The sequence below is a fragment of the Trichosurus vulpecula genome, chromosome 5 (genome assembly GCF_011100635.1).
Source record: "Trichosurus vulpecula isolate mTriVul1 chromosome 5, mTriVul1.pri, whole genome shotgun sequence".
Taxonomy (NCBI): Eukaryota; Metazoa; Chordata; class Mammalia; order Diprotodontia; family Phalangeridae; genus Trichosurus; species Trichosurus vulpecula.
This window is the reverse complement of record NC_050577.1, coordinates 93,693,441-93,718,348: the sequence shown is the minus strand read 5'-3', so window position 1 is coordinate 93,718,348 and position 24,908 is coordinate 93,693,441. Positions and strand designations below refer to the sequence as shown.

General features: G+C 43.3%; 1 protein-coding gene across 1 annotated transcript; it reads right to left on the bottom strand.

Annotated features, from left to right (window-relative positions):
* Positions 1–10,627: 10,627 nt before the first annotated feature.
* Positions 10,628–24,663, bottom strand: CRYGN (crystallin gamma N). The gene is made up of 4 exons (XM_036758517.1): positions 24,643–24,663; positions 21,157–21,405; positions 19,032–19,177; positions 10,628–10,763 (listed from the first exon to the last, which is right to left on the bottom strand). The coding sequence occupies exons 1-4, from the start codon at positions 24,661–24,663 to the stop codon at positions 10,628–10,630; spliced, it is 552 nt and encodes a 183-aa protein (XP_036614412.1).
* Between the last annotated feature and the right edge of the window lie 245 nt (positions 24,664–24,908).

Here is a 24,908-nt window from a genome sequence, read left to right as displayed (position 1 = left end):
TATTTTAAAAATTCAGCTAGCCTTGGGACAAAATTAATTAAATTAGGCCTTCTCTACTCCCTCTCTATGCTGAGCTAGTGGGAGAGTGAATACTTATGAGGCTAGAGTATTGGGTTTAGTTCTAGGCATCACATTTCTGGATGATTTACAAGTTAGAGCTCATCCAAAAGAGACGGTAATTGGAATGGCGAGGAGGACTTGATGTCATGCTGTACAAGAAACAATTAAAGGACATTTTTTTAACCCAGAGAAGAATTCACTGGGACATGATAGTAGCAGTCCTATTACGCTGAAAAGGGATTAGACTTTTTCTGCTTGGCCTAGGCAGCAGAACTAAGGGTGATTGAATGGAAGTCACCTTATATTGGGATTTCGTCTGGGAAAAGGGGAAATTTCTTAAACAATTAAAACTGCCACAGCATGGACCAAACTGTCTTTGGATGGGAGGTAGGGAGTTCCCTATTACTGAAGAACTTGGAGCTAAATTGAGATGGCCATTTTTCAGGAATGTTGTAGAAGGATTTCTGCCACAGGCATTGGTTGGACTAGGTGGCTGCTGAGATCTCCAAATCTAAGATTCTATCATTCTATGAAAGCTCATGTGAGCCTTGTTAACAACGAAGCCCCTCCTGACCAGTTCCACTTCCATGATGTTGAATAACGTTAGAATCAGAAGGTTAGACTTTGGAATGGCCTAATAGATTTGTCCATTCCCCAGTCCTTAGGACAGCAAAAGCTATTGACATCCTTGATTAGTTCCTCTGTTCTCTTCCTGGTTCAATATTAGGTCTCACACACATCACTCAGATTAGAGTTTGTGAACTTTCTCATGGACTGCTAATCCGCTGATGGCTCTATTAACACTCCCCAGAGTGTTAATAAAAATGGGGAAATGGCCCTTTCCCCATCCATTCTCTTCTCCCCTAACAACCTCCACAACCAGAGGAGATCTTGTTCCCTAAAGGATTTGAACAAAACTCTTGGGTGATCAAAACCCTTGACTCTTATGAAACTAAGGGGTAGGAGAAGTGAATTTCTTGTTGCTGGGGGTGGTCTTTTCCACCCTGTGGTCTTGACTCACAACATCTAGCAAGCACAATGGAGGCTCAGTGATGGCACACATTACAGCTGTTGGATTTATGGAGACAATAAAACAAGCTGGTTCTGACCAGCCAGGTGATTGGCAGAACCACAAGAACTGAGACAAATGTGTCTGGTTCAGAGACATGCTGGACAAGAGCCCAAGACATTGACATAACCATTCCATTCCATTTCACTTACCTATAAAGAAAGATCATTGACCTAGTGTTAGTCCTCTCAATATTGCTTCACATGGAACATCTTAAAATCCATTCTCTAGACAAAGGAATTGAGAAATTGGACCGCTGATTCTATGTATGACCTTGACCTTGACAGGTATATAGGAAAATAAATTGATGTCCAGTCGTGCTCTGGAGGCCACAGAACTCTCCTTTCCCTACCCAATATCTCAGCACATAGTGTGCAGAGGTGCACGTGCACGTACATGCATGCGCGCGCGCGCACACACACACACACACACACACACACACACCCCTTCCCCCCACTGTCCATATCTGACTCAATGAGACAACCTGTTGAATTCTTTTTTCTTTGCTCTTAGAGAGGAGCTTGGAGTTTGACCTGGCAGCATCTGTTTTAACTCATTTTAGAAATTTTCCAGATTCCCACCAAAATGGTACAGTTATTCCTTTCCAATATGGACTTTATGGCCAAGTCCAACTCAGTGCTACAGGCACTATGAATAGGGACTGCGCATTAATTCAACATCATTCCACATGGGTTCCAAGGCCAGTCAATCCAAATACTGCATAACTTTCATTTATTGATTTTTTTAAAAAGAGGCATCTGTGGTTCAGGGGAAAGAGCACTGAACGACAGCTCCATAGACCTGTGTTCTAGTTCCAGCTCTGTCACTCAGTAACTGTGTGGCCTCGGGTAAGTCATTTACCTTCTCAGTTTCCTCATCAGTAAAACTGAAGCAATGATGTTGGTCCTACTTACCTGCCCAATGGTGCTTTTGTAAGGGTTACATGAGACAACGGGTGAGAAAGTACTTTTGAAGAGTATCAACAGGCAAGGAGGATCATAGACTGACTGAATGAATGAATGAAAAACATCCTTTGTTTTCATCCTGTCCTGCTTCATCCCTGCATCTGGAATGGATTCCTTCCCAGTCCCAATTCCATCTCTTGAAGTCCTTAGCTTTCTTTATTCAAGGCTGAGCTTAGGCGCCACTTCTTTCAGGAAGCCTTCCTGAAGTCCCCTTCCCCCCACCAGGTGAAAGTGATGGCTCTTTCTGAGAGCTTCTTGAGCCACTTTGCCTGTACCATTCCTCTGCATGTATCTCATTCCACTTTGTATTCATCTGAATATATATATATATATTTACATGTATACTTAATATACCTATGTGTGTATATGTGTCTGTGTTCACAATGCCTTGCATACAACACAGAAAGTGTTTTGAATGAATGAAAGAGGTAGGTGGCATTCCAGGAATGGAGAACAGGATGAACTCCTTCTTATAGTCCCTCTGACTGTGTGCTTTGCCCAGCCCATCTCTGTTTCTGATAATGGTATTGTCGGAAGGGAGAAATAATTGAGGGAGATAACAAAGGGAATTTTTTTTCCCGTGGTCACCTTGGCCCTGAACCCTTCAAAAAAAACTTGTTTGAGACAGCCTAGGGAGAGTTTGGTGGGGACAGTGAAGAGAGAGACGGAAACAGAGAAAGACAGACAGAGAGAGAGAGAGAGACAGAGACAGAGAGAGACAGAGACAGAGAGACAGAAAGAGAGGCAGACAGAGAGACAGAGACAGAGACAGAAAGAGAGACAGAGACAGAGAGACAGAGACAGAGAAAAAGACTGAGAGACAGAGACAGAGAGAGACAGAGATAGGGAGACAGAGAGAGAGAGAGAGAGAGAGAGAGAGAGAATGTGTGTGTGTGTGTGTGTGTGTGTGTGTGTGTGTGTGTGTAATGGGGAGGGGGGCCTCTGAGGACAGGGGAGATAGATGTGCTGAGAATGCCAAGGAGATGAAGTTTGCAAAGTTCCCAATTTCCCAAACCACAGAGCCCTCAGCCCTCATATTCAAAGATATTTGAAACATCTGTGGGTACGGCCACTCATGTCCGAAGGCGTTCACTGCCCTGGCCTCAATACACAGACCCCCCGGACTGACTACAGATAAATTACAACCCAGTCTGCAAAACACTTTCCATGCTCTGCTGGGAATCTTATTTTTCTTCCTTCCAGACAAATGCTGATTTGCAGACAGATTACAAGAGCTGGGGGCACAGGGGAGAGAAGGAGGTCAGTGAGGAGCATAATGTATATTCATGAAATATTAATGCCTAATAAACCACCTCAAAACCTTGGCACTCAAGAACTGACGAAAAGTTTGGGTGAACCCACGAGATCCCAGGCTTGGAAAAGCCACCAAAACCTTTACAACTCCATCACCTGGGGCTTGGATTCCAGAGTCCCAGCTGCCAGTCCCAGCTCTGGCAGTCACTTCCTGGGTGACCTTGGGCAAATCTCTTTGTTTCTCTGGGCCTCAGTTTTCTTATCTATAATATGGACACAACGACATCTGTCATATCTACTTCAGAGGGCTGTACTTAGGGTCAAATAAGATCATAGAATCTCATACTATTAAGAGTCGGAAAGAACTTTAGGATTAACCTGGCCAAGTTCAAATTCAATTCTCTCATTTTCTCAGAGGAAACTGGGCCCCAGAAAGACAAAATTACTTACCTCAGGTCACGTGACTAGTTTGTGGCCCACCTGGAACTAGAATCCAATAGGTCTCTTGACTTGCAGTCCAGGATTTTCATTAGATTTCAGCTAATTAACTGGAAAGTTAAAAATGCTTTAGAAATTTAAAGCATTATTTCTACTACAGAGAGCTAGCTATAACTAGGAATTACTGTGCCTGGGAAAATTTAGCTATGGGGAAGGTAGGAAAGCACATGATGAGCATGGTGCATGGAGGACAATCCGTTTAGATTTATAGTCATGCCATGAGTGGAGATGGACTGTCTCTCAGAGTACAGAGACTGAGGCCCCTTTGGGATAGGGGAAAGGATCCTAGGACAGGAACATCAAGGCTAAGATGGCCCACTTTGGTTAGAGACTCAGAAGAGGCCCCCTACCATGAACAATCTTCCTGCCAGGAAGACTAGTGGAGAACTGAAGGCAAGGTGCAGAGATGGGTGTTGCCACGAGGAGAGGAGAGTAATTTGCCACCTTGATACCAGCACCCTGGAGACAAGCCCCAGGTCCCCTAATTACAATTCAGATGTTACAATTTGAGTGGATTATGTTCTAAAGATTTTGCTGCTTATGGACTGAACTAATGTTGTGAAGATGTTATGTTCCCAGGCAAGGTCAGACACTAGTGGTTCTCCAGGTGATGGAAGTTGGTAGGTTGTTGTTTTTTTAAAAGCCCGGGTTAATAAAGAAATCTACTGAACTTATCATTATGCTGATCACTTGGGGAAACCTGTGCCATCTTCGCACTTGCAGATAAGATGTACCAATAGGTAGAAAAAAAGCCTGCTTCTGTTAATAAAGAAATCCTTATTAGGTGTTTTTGACCAGTTGTTTTTCAACGAGAGAGTGTTCAATCAGAAGAGGAGAAGAAGGTGAATATTTACAGAAATGACTAAAGGCGAAAGCAAAAGGCAGTAATACATTTTTTTGGGAAGACTAACTTTTACGACAGGGATCAGTTGAGGGTCATTGAAAGTACTTGCCAATTTCCCAAATAAAATGTAGCCTGCTTTCCTCATCCTATTAAAAGCTGGGCCCAGCTTCAATCAAGCCTTCTCTGATGCTCGTTGGGATGCGGAGATAACATTGCCTGACTCACCTGCTTGGCAAGCAGGAGTGTAAACTCTGGAAGGTTCTACAACCGTGCAAAGGCTCTGGATCCTTACGTAAAAGGAGGGCTCAGCCCTATCACAATCTTTCTCCCTCCCCACCCAAGTGGGAAGAGGAGTCACAGAACCATGGAATGTTAAACTGGATGGGACCTTAGAGATTATCTAATATATCCACCTCATTATACAAATGAAGGAAATGAGGCCCAGGGGATGCTTTACTAGCCTCTGATCCTTCTGCTTTAGAGTATAAGAAATAACCCATTGCTGGCCAGTGGGTTCATCTTTTTTTTTTTAAACAAAAATTCAGGATTATTCCCCTGTAACTTATTCCCTGAACCTCCCCTCCACTTAACTGACTTCACATCCCATTAAATAATCCACCCCTAATTGCTAAACCCTTTTCTGCTGGAAGAATATAATCCATCTTTGGCTATTCAGCAATTCCTTCACTATTGCAGTGGCCAAATGCGCTCAATCTATCTCTGTCCATACAGCTCTGGTCAGTTTATGTTGGCCCCATGAAATCTTGTTCTGAAGGATATCGGATACTCTCATCCTGGCATTGACGCCATGTTCTTCCTGGATAGCCCGAGGCATGGAGTTACAACTTAACCACTTACTGTCCAGCAAGTGTGTTCCTTTTCCCCAGAATATAGGCACTTGAAGATTTTTCCTATCTCATTAGGACAGAAAGGTTCTGTCCCTGTTAAAGTACATCTTTTTCTTTCCCCCTCCCCTTTTTTAAAACAAGCACCAGGGAGCAGGGAGAGACCATCTTGGCAAGCCTCTTGAAATCTACTTAAGTCCATCTGAGTTATTCTTATTTAAGGAATGGACTGGTCCACACATCAGATGAAGATGTCCAAAACAAAGTTATGCCTGCCACTGCTACCAGGTACAGTGTTGGTTTTTTTATTAGAACTGTGATTTCATTGGTATAAAGACCCCCTAGCAAGGAAATTACTCCTACTAATGAAGATTAACACCTGTTATTAGCAGTTTATAGTCTTAGAGACTTGCCTGGGCCACTGAGAGGTTAAATTGCTTGTCCAGGGTGACATAGCCAGTATGCGTCGGAGGAGGGATGTAAGCGAATGTTGGTCTTTCCTGAATTCAAGGTCAGGTCTCCATCCCCTACTTCATGGTTTTCTTATACCACATATGGTATATGGCCAATGATACAAAAGAGCATCGTTACGGCACAGCAGATCGAAGAGCCAGACTTGGCATCCAGAAGACCTAGGTTCATATGTCTAGCCTCTGATATACACGTGATTTATGACCTTAGTAAAGTCATTTCACTTTTCAGAGACCGAAGCAACTCTAAGTCTGTAGCTACATCGATGGAACGACTTCCAATACTAATAAAATCACAAGCCTGGAATAATAATAATATCTGGTTGAGGGAACAGATTGGCTGGCTGGCAGGGAACACAGGATGAGTAGACACGACACTGGAATCTAGTTCTTTTCACTCATTGGCCACAATGTTTAGTTCATCACCTCTTACCTACACTAATGCTATAATAGCCTTCTAATTGGTATCCCTGCTTCTAGTTTCTCCCAACTCTAGTCTGTCCTCTACTCAGCTGCCAATGTTATATTTCTAAAGTGTAAGTATATATGCCCAAAGGTCTAGAAAGTTGTACAGAAACTTTGATCCAGCAATACCACTACAAGGTCTGTATCCCAGAGAGATTTTTAACAAGGGAAAATAACTTATTTTTATAAAAATATTTTATAGCGGCTCTTTTTATGGTGGCTAAGAATTGGAAATTGAGGGGATTCCCATCAATTGGGGAAGGGCTGAATGAATTGTGGTACATTATTGTAATAGAATATTATTATGCTATAAGAAATGACAAGCAAAATTATTTCAGAAAAAAACTGGAAAGATTTACATTAACTGATACAAAGTGAAGTGAGCAGAACCAGGAGAACATTATACATAGGAACAGTAATATTGTATAATGAATAACTGTGGATGACTTAGCTATTCTCACCAATACAATGATCTAAGACAATCCCAAAGGACTCATGATGAAAAATGATATCTATCTCCAGAGAAAGAACTGATGTCTGAATACAGATTGAAACATACTATTTTCTCTTCCTCCCTCCCTCCCGTCCTTCCTTCCTTCCTTCCTTCCTTCCTTCCTTCCTTCCTTCCTTCCTTCCTTCCTTCCTTGTTTCCTCTCTCTCTCTCTCTCTCTCTCTCTCTCTCTCTCTCTCTCTCTTTCTCTCTCTCTCTCATTTTCTTGCACAAAGTGATCAATATGGAAATGTGTTACATGGGATTGCATACCATCTCAGGGAGGAGGAGAGGAGGGAGGGGTAGAATTTGGAACTCAAAACTTTTTTTAAATGAACATTAAAAATTGTTTTACATGTAGTTGGGGGAAAATAAAACATTATTTAAAACAAAAAATGAAGCGTAGGTCTGACCAGGTTATCACATCCTATTCCATGAGTTCTGGTGGCTTTGAGGACATCTTGTATGAAGTCCTCTTTTTATCATTTCAAACTTCACAACTTGGCCCCTTCCAGCCTTCTTATATTTTGCTCCCTTGCACAAATCCTATGATACAGATGCACTCGCCAGCTTGTAATTCCTCTTCTTCATTCCGTCTCTCTTCTCCCTGACTTTGTGCTCCTGCTGCATTTGGGGCCATCTCCAGTAGTCCTGATCTATATCTTGCCAGTGGACCCAGATGGCTCTGGAGGAGAAAGTGAGTCTGGTTACTTTGCACAGTCCTTTATCACTTAAATCCAATTCACTTTCAAGTCATGGCATCACCTTGCTGATGTCACAGTCCTCTTGGAGAATGGACAAACAACAAGTACCCTGACTTTGTACTGGCTGTCGCCTGTTCTCAGAATGTCCCTGGTGTGCTTCAAGACTGCACTCAGACCGTCACTTTATTAGGAGGCCTTTCCCAGTCCTCCAGCCATCGATGCCTTCCCTGTTATTGCTCTCATCAGTTCTACATCTATATCTTGTATGGACCTAGTTACTTGCACGTTGTCTCCTGCATTAGAACGTGTGCTGCCTTTCTCTGTATTCCCAGCACTTAGCATAGTGTTTGGCGCCTAGAGAGCACTTTAAAGGATGCTTGCTGATTACCACACTAGCTGTGTGACTTTGATCCATTCACTCAGTCTTTTTTACTTCAGGCTCTTTATCTATAAAAGGATGAGGGTTGGTCTAAATGATTTATGGTCCCTTCCAGCTTTAACATTCTGTGACTCCAAGTTGCTTTTTCCCCTCCCACCATCTTGATACCCTCCGTGTAGCCCCCCCATTGCCAGCACTGCCCCCCAACCCTCTCTCACCATACCTTCTCTCTCTGCCCCGGCATTTTCTTGATCTCAGACTAGATTCATTTCCCTCCCCGCCCCCCTGCCCCAAGGTTTTCCTCTGAACCCAAGTTCTAACAATGAACTGGGGCCTTCTTCCAGCCTTTCAGAGGGGCCTCCCTTATAAACATTGAAACCAATATAAACCGAGCTGATAAAAACCCAGCTTACGGAAAGCCCTTAGTCAGGCCTTTGGCTGAGTTGTAGAGCCACATCTGGCACTGCTGACTCAGGGCTTCAACACATTCTGGAAATTTCTCCTGCTTTAAATCTTAGTCCAGATTTCTTTTAAGCACCATCCCATCGTCTCTCCTCTGTCCCAGCTTCATCGCTGCTGCCCCTCCTCATCCCATCCCTGATACACACATGAAGCAGTGCTGCCCAAATGTGTAGAGAAGATTCTGTGGTATACTGGAAAAGCTCTGTACAGGGAGTCAGTCAGGAAACCTGGATGCTTGTCCTGCCTCTGACACCGGCTATTTGTGTGATCTTGGACAAATTGCTTCTCTCTATGCCTTAGTTCCTACTCTGTCAAATGAAGTTATTTATAGGTCTGGAGCTAGAAGGGACCGTAGAGACTCTGTAGTCTAAGGCTTCTTACCCTGGGAGTTGAACCTTTTTTTTTTTAATGTTGTGGTAACTGGGTTTTGATATAATAGGTTTCCTTTGTAATCCTATGTACTTTATTTCCTGTGTCATGGAGCTTTGCTTTGTGTGTGCCAAGATCACCTAAGATGAAGGCACCCATGGAGGCATGCCACAGACCTGCTTCTGGGCAAAGACATTCTGCATTCCTCTGCCATGTGGGTGGGGACAGCCTCTTTCCATTGGTGGCATGGCCTGAGCAGGCCATGTCTTTAAAACTACCAAACTGGGACACTGCTTCTCTTTCTGGCAGTGTCCAGAGGGTGAAGGTCTAAGTTTGCCCACATCAGGGCCACTAGGAACTGGACCTGGAACTTGGAAGGACTATGTTATATGAGAGCAGAGCTAAATTGTGAACCTGATCTCTTATCTCCTTCCCAGAGACGGAGGTGGGACAAGTGAGGATCATACCCCACCCCAGGTGTAGGATTGTCTGTATGTTTGTTCTTGCTACACTTTTGAAGCAAATATTCCTTTATAAAAACTAATCTGACTGTTAAGTGGTCAGATAGAACATGAGTGCAAGGGACCCCTAAATCAGGAGAACATAATTGGTAGAGACTTGAGCCAATGACATAGAGACTAGATACCCCCTAAATTCCCTTTATAGGTACCAGAGAATCCCAGAGAAGAGGTTAAATGTAACACACCAGGCTCTCAGGCCAGAGTAATGCTTATTACACACGTATTTAAAAATATAACTCATATATCCCCAGACAGCCAAAGGCATCTGTGACACACAAAAAATTAAGAATTCCTTATCTGGTTTAACCCTTTTATTTTATCGATGTGAATACTGAGGCCCAGAGGGATTCAGAATAGTAAAAAGTAGAGTAAGAATTTGAACTCAGGTCTTTTGATTCTAAATTCAATGCTCTCTGCTTTCTGCTTCTGTCTAGACCTAGATGTTTTCTAAGGGCCCTTCTAGGAATCCAGAGTGCTCTCTCCCGCTCTTTCCTTCAAGGACCTTCTACATGAAGCTGATCCCCCAACTTCTGGTACCTTTCCTCCCTACCTTGTATCTAATGGCTTTGGATTTCTCTGGGTTTATTCTTTTTATATTTGTTTTGTGTATGCTTATATATGTTCTTGTCTCTCTATTAGAATGTAAGTGCCTTGAGAGTAAGGATTGTTTCATTCATTATCTTTGTACCCACATTGGCTGGCACACAGTAGGCACTTAATAAATGCTTGTTCATTGATTGATTCCCAGTCCTGCATCTATATCAAGGGACCCAACTGCAATGTCAGTCACCTCACTGGAGGACTAGAAACTAAGAATTGAGCCCATTCTTCTCCCAGGTGATTCTCAGCAGCTCCCAGGACACAGAGCAGAGCTAAGGATATAGAAGAAACTGGAATTCAATGGAAGAAGACTTCCCAGGAGTGAGAGATGCCTGAGATTGACCACCTAGGGCAAAGGAGGAGAAACAGTTGAGACAGGGAAGAGAGGAGCCTCCAATTACCCAAAGGGTAAGATAGCATAGCCTGTCTAGGAGCCAGGTTACACCTCCCCTACACTCAAAGAAGGATTCCATTCCCCAGAAGAGAAAAACTCTCAGAAACCCCAATTAAGTTGTTTAGTTTTTATTCCCCATTGTCTCCTGAGAGTGTTGGCTTGGAGAGAACAGGTCACTTCCCCGGTGTTCCCTTGGAGATCTATCCATCCAAGATGGTAGCAGAAGCATTGGGCCAAGTTAGAAGAAGTTGACAACTTTTCGAAGAGACTGAACATTGGCGCTGTGGGCCTGCCAGTCGTTGAAGCTTCGGTAATCGCCCCTCTCCACCACATACATGTGACCCCGGTAGTTTGGTTCTTCATAAAGCACCCACCTAGGACAAAGGAAACAAGTGTGGGTGGTGGAAGGAGGGGAAATTTGAGAAAAAGAGAAAACTAAGAACCTTAGCCTCAAGGCAGGGGGTCACTCTTAATGGGTAAAAAGCTCCTGCAGAGTCTCTACTGAGGTGGAAGGATCAGGGCACAGGAGGGTACAGACAAGAGGGTGGTTGTAGCCTGGAAATCATTTCTCCGCATTCTTTTGTCCTACTTGGTTCTCCTTTTGTGACTCTGTACAGTGCCACCTGAAAAATTCTAGACCGACAGGACCCAGATCAGGATTGGGAAAGATGGAATTTTAAGATCCCAAATCTCATGCTAAAAAAAGACATTAGGGGGCATTAAATCCAACCCTTTAATTTGGCAAATGAAGAAATTTGGACCCAGAGAAGTGAGATGATGTGCCCAAAGGCATACAGGTAGTAAATTGCAGAGATGAGATTTGAACCTGGCACCTCTGACCCCAAATCCATTGTCTTTTCACTGTACCATGATTCTTATCCCTTCTAGGGTCGTTTGCCTAGGAAACCCAAAGGTTGCCATTTTAGGCACACTGTCTGTCCCATCCCCTAAGTCATCTGAGACTCAGGAGAGGAATCTGGTACTCCCTACTCCTGGGACTTTCACACACTCACCCTTGATTTCTCTAGCTTTTCTTTAATCTGTTTCCTTCCTGGATTTCCATATCTCTTGGTGCCTATACCACACATCTGGGTACCTAATTATGTGGGAGGCTAGCCACATCTGTAGAGTGATTTCAACATTCTTTTGAGCTGTCCCAAATTCTCACTCTCTTTAATGTTACTTGGTTTTCTGGGAGAACATTAGCTAACAAGAGCAGAGAGTCATTTTCTCTAATTAGGACATTATACCTCAATATAGATGGCAGTGCCTTGAGGAAAGGGAACACAATAAGTTTTGATGGAGGGAGAAAAAAGAGAAGGTCTCTTGAAGAATAACATACTGTCTAGGTCCCACAGGCCAACACAGGGAAGGAAGCTCTAACCAGTCACTAGAGTGATAGTGAGGGTATTAGGTACCTTGGGGTGGTACCAGAAGAGAATGGGGTGGAGGCAATAAATATTGACCTTGTCTACTTGCTGACTCTGTCTCATCACCCACCTCCTGGGCCATGTCACTTACCCACTCGGGCCTCAGTGTTCTTTCCTATAAAACGTGTCTATAGGGGGTGAATTAGGAATGGGTGATTTCTAAGGTTCTTCCCAGTTATCACACTATGTAACTCTTTAGTTTATTCCTCTTTTCTATGTCTCACTCTCACACATACTCACTGACTCTGTTCTACTAACTCCCAAATACTTTTGGCACTTGGATAAACAGTAGGTACCATCTTTTATTCCCCAAAGGACATGGACTCCTATAATTGGAATAACCTTAGAGGCTATATAGTCCAACCTTCTCACTTTCACATGCAGAAACAGAAAATGACTTGCCCAAGGTCACACAGCTAATGAATGGTCTAAACCTAGAGTAAAACCCAAGTTTTCTCACTCTTAGCTCTGCAATCCCTTTCTTCTCTATGACAAGCTGTCCAGGATTGAGGAGATGAGTTTGGAATGTCTATGAAAGATGGTAACAGAATCTAAATTTCCTTAACTTTTCTTTCTTTGACTGCTTCCATGCAATACTTACTCCTCCAGTCAAATCCAGTCTCACTCGGTTTATCTTCCAAGCCACCAGGGACAAGAAGCCAAGAATATTGGCCCTGAGGAGGCTGCCTATGGTGACAGAAAAGTAATGGAGGCTTTTTCCTCCTCACCTTACATTTACTCTCTTGGGCATTACTGCCCTCCTCAACTCAGACATCTGTAAGAAGAGATGTGAGAAAGGAAGAAAAAGGGGAAAGGGGAAATAGAGGAGAGGAGAGGAGAAAGGGGAGGAAGGGAAAGAGAGAGAGAAAGAGAGAAAGGGAGAGAGAGAAGGGGAGAGGGAGAGAGAGAAGGAAAGAGAGGGGAGAGAGAGAAGGGGGGAGAGAGAGGGGAGAGAGAGAGAGAGAGAGAGAGAGAGAGCGAGAGAGAGGGAAGGGAGGGGGAGGGAGGGAGAGAGAGAGAGAGAGAGAGAGAGAGAGAGAGAGAGAGAGAGAGAGAGAGAGAGAGAGCGCATGCAAGGAATAGCCAGAGGGCTCCAGTGTGGGGAGAGTTCACACTGAGTTGGCTGCGTTCCCCGGCCTTAAGCCAGAGCAATCATCTCATTTCCATAAGCCCTAAGTCCACCCACGACCACAGGCTTTGGGTGACCCCCAAAGGACTCACTTTTATCCCCTTCTCCCCCGCAGTGAACCAATGGGGCTTAAGTGTGGGAATGTCTAAAGCAGTGCCCTGAGACAGAGCATGGTACTCAAGATTTCCATAGACCGATAATGAAGTGCATTGAGAACAGGGCTGGAACCTGAAGGAACCAAATTCTCCCTCCTCTTCCCCACCCCCTTCCAACTACAAATAACGTTATGATTTAGGGGGGAAGTGAAGGAAAAGAGAGAGGTTGGGGGAAGGGTGAGAGAAGAGAGAGTAAGGAGGATGGAGAGAGAGGAGATTGGAAGAAGATAAAGGGAACTCGGGGGAAGGAAAACCAGCCTCCCTAAAGCAGGACCCTGCTGGTGAAGAGATAGCAGCACCTGGGCTTCGGGAAGCCTGGGGCAAGCCAGGCTGGGCAGCCTGGCTCCGCACTACCTCTAGCCCGCTCCCCGGCCCCTCCCCAAGGCTGCTCTGGTCATCCTCCCCAGAACTTCATCAGAAAAGAAGAAGCTGTTAAGGGTATGTCCTGCTATGACCATTTCTTAGTTTGGATCTTGGTAACTCCCCCAGTTACCCACCAGCATAGAGTCCTCCAGAGCTCTATCCCAGGGGATAGTTTAGGGAAAGAATGGCTAGCAAAAGTGTTTGCCAGAGCAGAGCACTTCCCATACTGAGCTCTCCCAGGAGTCTAGCCTTCTGGGATGTCATTCCTGGAATTCATTGCTGTTGTTCCAGAGGGGAAAAAAATCCCTGGCATCCGAGAGCCCCCCACCCCCCCCTCTTCCGGGGCTTACCCTGTGGGACAGCTTTTTCCAGATTGACCCTTTCTCATTCTGTGCCAAGTTTTGAGAGCTTTTTTTATTTGAATAAATTTTAATCCATTTATTTCTACATCATTCCTTGGTGTCTCACTCAGTCAGTCAATGGGGAAATCTCAAGTTGCTTTCTGTATAGGGCTGGGTGATAGAGGTGGCTTTTAAAAGACATTGCTCAGAAGAAGACTATTTTCTTTTTTTGTTTTGTTTTTTCTTTCTCATGGTTTCTCCCATTCGTTATCATTCTTCTATACAACATGACTAATGTGAAAATATGTTTAATAGGAATGTCTGCGTAGAGCCTCTATCAGATTGCAGGCCGTCTTGGGGTGGGAGGGGTAAAAATTTAAAACTTATGGAAGTAAATGTTGAAAACTAAAAATAAATAAATTAACTATAAAAAACACTGCTCAGCTGATTAGAAAATTAAACAATTCGAGTCCTCTCTAGGTATAGGCTACCCCGTGGGGAGGAAGAGAGAAGAGAGATCCAGAAACAGAGGCAGAGAAAGAGAAATAGCTTCTGAAAGACAAAGAAAGACTAAAAGAAAGAAACACAGAGAAGGAGAAACTGAGGCAGAGGGATATAGAGAAAAGAAAACAAAGGGAGAAACAGAGTGAGGGAGGAAGGCAGGCAAAGAGACAGGGAGAACCCAGTCTATTCCTTCAACTCACACTGAATTCAAGGACATGAGATACGGTGCACAGCATGAAGTCAGTTTGACACAAGGCCAAGTGTAAAGGTTTGTTGAGCATGTGGGCACTCTTTTTCTTTGCTCCTATTCCACCCAGCCCTTCTCCTTGTTGTTGCAATTAAAATCCCCTCAGAAGTCTGCTAATTTGAACAATGGGTCCAATTTCTTTGGGGGAGGTGTTAAATCTTATATTAAGAAATAAATGGACTCCCTCCCAAATAGCTTTTCTATGGGGTCAGGTCTTGGGGTCATCTAATTCAGGAGTAAGGGGAGTACCACTGCTGAGCGCATTGTTCCAAACTTTGATGGAAGGATTGGAAAGGGAAGAGAGGATTTAGGGTGGAGACATCATTGCCTCGCCCTGATCAAATGGTAATACTATTCCTTAGAATCATTAGATCTATTTAAAGAAGGGACCTAAGAGACCACTTAGTCTAGCTATCATATACTATAGCATCTCCAACAGATGAGTGTCTTGCTTCTGATTGAATATTACCTAACATTACCTAACAAGATGACCCATTCCATTTTCAAGTAACCTCTAAGTTCATTCTTATATTGAACCCAAATCTGCCTCTCTGTACCACCCACCCACTGGTCTTGGTACTGCCTTCTGGGGCTACACATACCAAGTCTAATCCCTCCTTCCTAGGAAAGCCTCTCAAACACTTGAAAGCAGTTATCACGTCTTAGCCTTCCTAAAACTTCTGTGTTCCCAACTAAATATTCCTGATTCCTTCTACCATTCTTCCCATGAAGACCTGAACACAATACTCCCTATGTGGTCTGACCCATGCTGAATGCAGTGGGATTATCATATCTCTTCTTCAGAATACTCTCATTCCATGAACATCATGTTAGCTTTTTGAGTAGCTACATCATACTGCTGACTCGCTGAACTTGTAGGTCACTAAAATTCCTCATTTTTTTCTTAGAAACTATTATCTAGCTAACCGTTTCCACCTTATCCTGCACTTTCGAAGTTGGTTTTTTGAACCTAAGTGTGGTACTTTACATTTTTCCCTACTGATTTTCATTATATTAGATTTAGCACATTATCATAATCAGTTCAGGCCTTTTGGGATCCAGATGCTGACATTCAATCATTAGTTATCCATTCCAACTTTATATTATCAATAAATTCAGTAAACATGCTATCTATATCTACATCTACATCATTGATTAATAATAAAAATAATTAACAGAGGAGGGCCAAGCACAGAACGTTATGGCATTCCACAAGATACTGACTTTAAAACTAGCTAATAATAACATATTATATAGTGTTATTTGTATATTATATATTACGTTTACATATAATATAAAAGTATATATTATATTTATATATTTATATTCATACACATATTATATATTTATATATTATATTTATATATTTATATTCATACATATATTTAATATTATATATTTATATATTATATTTATGTAATGCTTTCTATGTGCCAGGCACTGCACTAAGGACTTTATAACTATTATCTTATCTGATTTTCACAACGATCCTGAAAGGTAGGTACTATTATTTTACAGGTGAGGAAACTAAGGCAAACAGGACTGAAGGGATTTGCCATGGGTCACTGCTTGTAAATGTCTGAGGCTGAATTTGAACTGAGGTCTTCCTGAATGTCTGAGGCTGAATTTGAACTGAGGTCTTCCTGACTCCAGGCCCAGCACTCTACCACCTAGCTGCCCTAAAATGGACTTTCATCCATTGATCAATATTCTTTCAGTCTGTTCATTCACCCAGCCATAACTACCTCATTATACTGTAATGTAGAGGTGACAGGTCAGGTATGGCCTACAGGCACTGTCATACCTTTTTTTTTTTTGGTTGTTGTACACCTCAGAGCTAAGAATGGTTCTGTCATTTTAAAATACAGTGTTGTATTTTAAAATGTAAAAACCATTCTTAGCTAGTGGACCATACAAAAGACAGGCCACAGGCTGGATTTGGCCTTCTGGCTAGATCCCTGCGCGTGTTTCTCCATCCCGTCCACAAAGATATTATGAGATTTTTTTTTTCAAATGCTTTCCTAAAATTCATAAGGAAAGACAGTTCAAGGAGAGTCAGGAGGCTGGGCTCAGATCCTGGCCACTTCCCAATCATGTGGCTTTGGACATATCATGTCCTCCCTCTAAGCCTCAATTTCTACACCTGAAAAAATGAGTGGTTGGACTTAATGACCTCTAACGTTCCTTTTAGCTCTGACATACAAACTCTGATTTGGGACTTATCTTGGTTGGATAACACTCAAAGCAAAGTATATTTAATTTAATATTTAATATGACTATTAGAAGTCATACTCAATATTTTTGAGTGGCCGGTCTAGAATTCAGAATCCCTGGTCCAGAGTCACCTCTTGCTTTCCCCAACAAGAACACTGGATTGAAAAACCCTAGATCCAAATTGTTATCCCAGCTCTGCCCCTAAACCAGTGACTTTGGGCAGCTCACTTCATCTCTGTGGGTGTGATTTCCCTCATCTGTACAATGAAGGGCTTGGGTTAAATGACCTCTTAGGTCCTTTTGAGCTCTATTATTATTATCCACGATTCAAACCATCACTCCACACTCAGCCTCAGAACCCGCTTCCATTCTTTCCTTTCCTCTTGGGCTTCAAAGTGGGTCTAGGAAGGTATTTCTCCCAGGTGGTAGTGCAGACAGGTCATCACCCATTCATGTGGTGAGAGCGGTTTGCCATCGGGAAATTCCTTAGACTTGACAAGATAAAGAAAGCGTGGATGGGCATCCCCTTGGTGACCGGGGAGTTCTCTTTCCTGCCATTTTTAACATCCTACCAGGGCACACAGGTTTTCCTAGATATTGGCAGCCCTCGATAACTTCCCTAAGCCAATGAAGCGATACAATAATAACAGCCAGCTCATTAAGGTTTGTGAAGTGCTTTCCTCATGTTATCTCACTTGATTCTCTCAACAGCCCTGTGAAGCAGGAGCTATTATTATCCACATTTTACAGATGAAGAAATCGAGGCTGAGAGAGGTCCGATGACTTTCTCAGGGTTACAGAGATAAGTAAGCGTTGGAGGCAAGATTTAAGCTCAAGTCTTCCAGTTGCTAAATCCAGTACTCTATCCATCATGCTACCTAGCTGCTAATCCCTTCCTCCCCCACACCGCTTCCATTGGTATTACAAGTTGTAGATGTTCCATTGAGTTAGAAGGACAAATTACACTAAGGTATTGATGACTGACATCAGCTTAATATGTTCTGATTTCAAGGGCACACATTTTTATAGGAAATGTCTAAACCAAAGGAATGGCTTTCTAACAGCAGAATTTCAGGCATTTTGGCACATAGGCTGACTGGGTAGACATTTTCTAGGCAGGATGGCCACACATATAGGAATGGTGCAGGAGCCCAGGACAGAGTACAGAAGAAAATCCCCTAACTCCACTTAAAGCTTCCAAGGCATTGACCAAGGCCAATGTCCAGGATGCCCTCTATGCCTAGGAAGCCCTCTTTGCTCCCTCCTTCATCCCTCCCTAGCCAGATTCTTACTTTTCTTATTCCTTAAATTGCCAGGGACCTTTTCCTACCTTTTGGCCTGCTCTCAGCTATGTGCTGTGCCCTTTCCTTCCCTCACTTCCTGTTTCCCCTTTACATATTGTATTTCCCTGTTAGAATGTCAGCTCCTTGAGGACAGGAACTGTTTTCCTTGCTCGTATTTATATTTAGTTCGTAGCACAGTACCTGGCACAGAGCAAGCACTCAATAAAGTCTCTCTCTTTCTCTCCCTCTCTCTCTCTCCTTCTCTTTCTATCTCTTCTATGGTCAAGATGAGCTATGTTGCCTCCAGAAAGCAAGTCATCCCTTAGCACACTCAACAGTATCCAGTCCTTCCTTCCCCCACCGGCACACACAACACTTTATCTTTTTGTGACTCCCTCTGAGTATGGAGAGGGGCTCCCTTGCCCGTTAACTTTTGCTGGACAGGGAGACCCAAGAGAAGCTGCCGCCTTGCTCAGCCATGGTACAGAGACTTTTGGACACACATTCCTCTGACATATTCCAACCTGGTCATCTGGCACAATGAGGAACTGAGAACTTCTGGGATCTGAAATACCTCCTTCAGGGTCCCACCCCCCAACCTGACGCACACAATATCCAATATATTATCTTCCTTCTAAGAGAAGGGTTCTTGTTATTTGTCCCATGAAACCCTCACACAGTCTGGTAAAGCCTTCTCAAAATAACATTTGTTGCCTACATTCATAATTGAAGGTAATTCTAAATTTCCATTCAAGGTTAATGAAAATTAAGAGGTGATTTCGCCCAACCTCCATCCAAGTGATCCAAACAAAGGAAAATAATGCCCAGGAGTGCCCTTCAAGTCCTATGAGCAGGACAAGCTCTTTACCCAGCTTGGGAACCCGTGCCACAAAGATCCTCATCTACCCCCAAACACAGTAGGAGCCGCTAAAGCAATAATCAGACGTCAAGCCCCTCTTTCAGCCTCGTTACTCACGCTCCATCCCCGTACACCTTGACGGCATTGACGCAGTTCTTGGCCCAGCCCTGGCTCTGAAGGAAGGGGCAGTCTTCCGTAAACTCCATGCACTGACCTGTGAAGTTGCAACCCTCAAAGATTTCCAGGCGGTAGTGTTCCCCATGCTCCAAGGTCAGAAGGATTTGTGGAAGAAAAGAGGATAAGAAAGAAATAGCTGAGTTACCGGGTTTGGTTTTGCTTTTGTGCCTCCCTTCCCAACCAAGAACCTAAGCAGTGAGCGAGCGGAATGTCAGAGCTGTAAAAGACCTTAAAGACGATCTAGTTTAACTCCTTTATTTGATAGATGGGGAAAATAAGGCCCAGAGAGGATAGACGACTTGCCCAGGGTCATACAGTGACCTTGTCAGTGACAGAGCTGGGATTAGAACACGAACCCATCTTTCATTCTAAGGCTCTTTTTCACCACATACTGCTACCAGTAAACCAAGTGTGATAGGAGCCTTCAGGAGAGAGAAATGTGCTTTAAAAAGGGCAAAGGTGGCGATATTATTAAGAACCCGTTCTGGTCTTTTAGTTTTTTCAAAGTGTTTTCGTATATATTATCTCCTTTGTTCCTTATAGCACCCACTGGTGCCCCCAGAGAACTATCCCTAGTCTTTACAGATGGAAAAACTGAAGGTAAGAGAGGCTCAGTGACCTACCCAAGACTGCACACTTAACCTCTGTTTGCCTCAGCTTCCTCATCTGTAAAAATGGGGATGGTAATAGCCCCAACCTCCCAGGGTTGTTGTGAGGGTCAATGGAGATCCTAAGTGTCAAGCGCTTACCTCACACAGTGCCTGGCACACAGTGCTATGTAAATATTAGCTACCATCATCGTCATTACTGCACAGCAAATGAGTACCAGAAACAGGACTAGAACCCAGGCCTCTCAACTCTTAATCAAGGCAGCTGTCTATTATATTATGTGGTACTCACATGCACACGCACACACACAGACACACAGACACACAAACACACTCACACACCCCAGTTACACAACTTGGAGTCAAGAGACTCTGATTCTTTCTATCTATATAGCTAAGTCACAATCTCTCTGGGACTTAGTTTCCTCACTAGCAAAATATACAAGCTTAACACATAATCTTCTTTTTTCTGTTCCACTTCGAATATAAAAATGTTCTCTTTTTTTTTTGGTATAGATCAAGTCCATCCTGGTCACCACCACCAGCACCACCGTTATTATCATCGTAATAGTGACCTCACCAGGCTTTTGTGATGAAAGAGTTTTGCAAAGATCAGAATGAAGTAAAATGTGAATTATTATTGTTGGCCCTTCACACTTTCCCAAGGAGGCCACATGCCACCCAATATACTGGGCCCAGAATTGGTTAAATTTGAAAAGGGAATAGAAAGCTTTTATTTAAACGTGAAGCCAAAAATATAAAATAGACAATAAAGAAACGTCTTTTTTTTTTTTTCTGAAGCCACTGGTGGGATTTGCATCACCATTCACTTGGAGCAGGAAAAGCATATCCTTGTAAGATAATGTGCATGTCCAGAGGAAAAAGAGAGAACATTGTTCCAATATCCTGGCCCCAAGGGTCCTTCAGTGTTAGTTATAATAAATTCCTTTGGGAAACTCTGGACTTCGGCTGCACATGAATCTGTGATGCAAGTTGGCCCCATGGATATTTTTTGTGAAAACAGCATTCACAAAATACCTAGTATATTTTTCATATAAATAGCATTATGCTGACTTCGTTGCCAACAATTTTAATTCCTTTCTCCACCAGCGATGGCCTTGCTGAGATGCTGGGAAATCATTTTTAACCATTTGAGTTGCCAAAGTGCTGCTGACTTTGCAGCAGCTTCAGGTCAAAATAGGATCCGACATACAGAGGTACCTTCGGACAATGTGAACTCATGGTCACTCAGCTAGGCGAATCCTCTTGTTCCCACTCCAAGGACACAAGACACACAGCTGGATAGCGTGTGAGATGGCGGTTCATTTAAATGAGAAGACCCTAGCCAGGCCAGACATCATCTTCCACCACAGGATTGGGAAATCATAATGGACGTACTGCTGCTAAGACCTTTTGGCTTAGGAAGCCATACTCCCAAAGCTGGGACAGGCACTCACCATTCCTACTGGCCGACAGGAGCCCATGTGGTCATTGTGGCCATTCCAGCGATAGAAGTCAGGGTACTCGCCACGTTCCAGGATGAACTGCTGTCCTCGGAAGTCTGGGTGGTCAAAGCAAATCCAGGCACCACTCTCAACTCGGATAGAGTTGACCCTGTTCATGAAGCCTCGGTCCTGGAAGTTGTCACAGTCCCCACAGACCTCCAGCTTCCGACCAGTGAAGTACTTGCCCTCATAGAAAATTATCTGAGGATTTGATGGGAAATGGGTCAGATTAGGCAATGGAAGCAAAGAATTTTCTCCCCAATAGATCAGTTTAAAGAATATGAATAAAAAGTTCTTAAAAATAGAATATAAAAAACCAAGACATAGACCAACAATTGACACAAATCATTATTAATCAGAGAAGTACAAATGAAAACAACCTGAAGGTTTTACCTTATATGTAGAAAATTAGGAGAAAATGACAAAAGATAGAAACAGTCAATATTAGAGGGGTTTCAAGAAGTCGGGTAGACTAATACACTTGGTGGAGCTATGAATTATTGCAAGCATTTTAAAAAACGTAGAATCCTAAATTTAGAGCTGGAAGTGACCTCAGAGGTCAATTAGTCCAAGTCCCTCATTTTACAGAGAGAGAAACTAAGGCAAAGAAAGAGGCAGTGTCTTGTGCAAGATCACATAGTAAACATCAAAGTTTGGATTTGAAACCAGATCCTCTGAATATACAATCCATGTCTTCCCCTGTATTCTGATGCCAACAATTTTAAATTATATAAGAAAAGTTAATCGACTGCTCATATTCTTTGGCACAGACATGCTACTTTTTACTTCTAGACATATGCCCCAAGAAAGTCAAAGATAGAAGGTCCCATACAGACCAAAATATTTTTAGCAGCATTTCCTGTGGTACAGAAAAAAAATAAGCAAAAATGGGTGCCGGTCAGTTGAGGAATAGCTTAAGGAATTGGGGTATATTCATTTCAATAAGTACTTATCGAGGCAGAACTATCCCTTGCCCTCGAGGAACTTACATTCTATTGGAGGTCAACAACAAGATGAGTGCATACAAACTTCATACAAAGAAAGTAACTGGGGAAGGTACTAAGGGAGGATCATAATATCTTCTATATATCTAGAAATGATAAAAGGGAGAGGAGAGCACATATTTATTAAGTACCTACTATGTGCCAAGGATGGCACGTGCTATGTACTTTATGCTCATTCTTTCATCTCATCCTCACAACAACCCTGGGAGGTAGGGGCTATTATTATCCCCATTTTACAACTGAGGAAATTGAGGCAGAGTTTGAGTGATTAGGGTCCCATAGCCCTAGCTCATATGTAATGGAGGAGAATATGTGTGAACAATTATATACATACAAGACATATAAAAGGATAAGGTCATCCCAGAAAAAAGACACTAGTAGTGATAGGAGGGAAACAGTGGGGAAGAGACTTCTTTTTGTTTTGTATGCCTAGTAACTAGCACAGTGCCTTGTACATAGTAGGCTGTGTGTGTGTGTGTGTGTGTGTGTATGTTTGTGTTTGTTGAATTGAATCTAAAATGATAGAGTGCCTGCCCTTAAGGGGCTTACATTCTTTTTTAAATTTTTTTTAACTTTCTTTAATTATTTCTTGTATTATTGTGTCAAACTTCTTTTTTTTTTTTTTGGAGGGGGGAAGGCAGGGCAATTGGAGTTAAGTGATTTGCCCAAGGTCACACAGCTAGTAAGTGTCTGAGGCCACATTTGAACTCAAGTCCTCCTGACTCCAGGGCTGGTGCTCTACTCACTGCACCATCTAGCTGCCTCCATGGAGCTTACATTCTAATGGGCTGTGAGGAATGTGCTTTGTAAATGGTAAAGCACTAGGCAGAAGTAGAGGCTGTTATCATTTTGAGATTCTGTCCTGTCCTCCTCAATAAAAAGATGCATAGCAGTATATCTTAAAGTCATAGAATCTGCCTAATATAAATTCACAGTTAAGGCAAATCCATAGAATTTTGGTAATGCATAGAAGAGTACTCGGTGTGATCCACTGGTCCATTACACTGGAAAGTATAGCCTCAGAAAGGGCTTCTTTTGTGAGGCCCAAACTGTCTTTCTTTGATAGGCCAGGCATTTTCTTGGACTCTATTCATTGGTGGTTTTTATTTTATTTTACTTTTTTTAAGGGGATGCAAACCCTTTCAAACCTGAACATGCACCTTACACTATCAACTCATATAAAAAAAAATTCCTGACAGTTTGAATGATCCAGTAGTAGAGTGGTCTGCTTTGGAAGAGAAGTGGTTCCCTTTCACTAGGATCCTCTAGAATAAGCCTGGATAGCTCGAGTTAGAGCTGTTGTGTGTGTGAGAGATTCCTGTTTGGGTCTGGAGTTAGACCAGAGGGCTTTTGCGTTTCTTAAAATCTTTGACTTGATGACTTCTGAGATCCTTTCCAGCTCTGACTTGTTTCATGTCTGTGTGTTGAAGCTGCCTGCACAGTGATCAATGACTTGGAAAGGAAAGGGAGGAAGAAAAGGAAAGGGGAGGAGGAAGTTGAAAGTAGAAGCTGGAAGGACAAGGCAAGGTAGAGAAATGAGCATGGGTCATGTATCCAGAGGTCACAGGGATCTTGGTCCCATCCCAGCTCCTCATTGTAAAGTCAGTAAGTCGGTCAACTAGGATTTATTAAGCACCCACTACATACCCCAGGCACTGTGCTAAGCTCTGGGGATACAAAGAAAGCTACAACAAGCAAATCAAATGTGCAAGAATGAAGTAAATGGTGAATGTATGCTGCTGAAGCCCAGAAGAGAAGTGACTTCCCAGCAAGGGCAGCCAGGTGTCCTGACTCTAGGTCCAACGGCTCTTCTCACTGCAGCCCTCTGAGCAAACCTGGCCTAGGTCAAGTCGAAGAGACCCAATAGAACCCTAGAACCAAAACTGGACCTCACTTCGGAGGCCATCTAGTCCAGCCCCCTCATCTTACAGATGAGGAAGATGAGACCCAAGGAAGTTAAGTGACTCGCCCAAGGTCACATAGGCAGTAACTGATGGAGAGGAGGGATCTGCACCCAGGCGCTCTGCCTGCTAGAAGTCTAAGAAACTATGAACTGGGGGCTGGGAGTGGTTGTTCATATTGCAGAAGGATTCTTCACTATTCAAAAGGTTTCACCTTTTGAAAAAAGAGAGCTTCTCTAGAGCATTTAAAATCCGACCCATTTATAAAAATTTGATGTGTGCACAACTTTTCCTGAAACACACACACACACACACACACACACACACACTCTATTTGCATCAAGAGCAGAATACAGAAGAACCAGCTAGTTGCCTGTGACTGAGTCCTCAACCTCATTCCCTACTTTCTGGGTTTCAACCCCGTTCCCTCTCTCCCCAGTTAGGTTAACCTCTCTTGCCCTCCTGCCCCTCCTCTCACCCTTCTCCCACCCACAGCCCCAGCACAACGCCTGTTTTCCCCAGTCTGTACTCACTTTCCCCGAATACTGCGACATGTTCCTTCTTCAGCTGTCTAGAGCCCCAGATGCACCCCTAGAGTCCTCCGTGACGTGCGACGTGCAGGTAGTTGGACGCCCCAATATATAGAGGGGCGGGGAGGCGCCGTCTTAGGGCCTGGGGCCTGGGGACAATGACCCAGCCCTCAGGGCTTTAGAGCTAGTGCTTTGTCGGCAGCCTGCCCCTGCCAGGGCCCTGCTGATGCCAGGGTTTGATTGAGCGCCGATAGCGGGACAAAAGATTT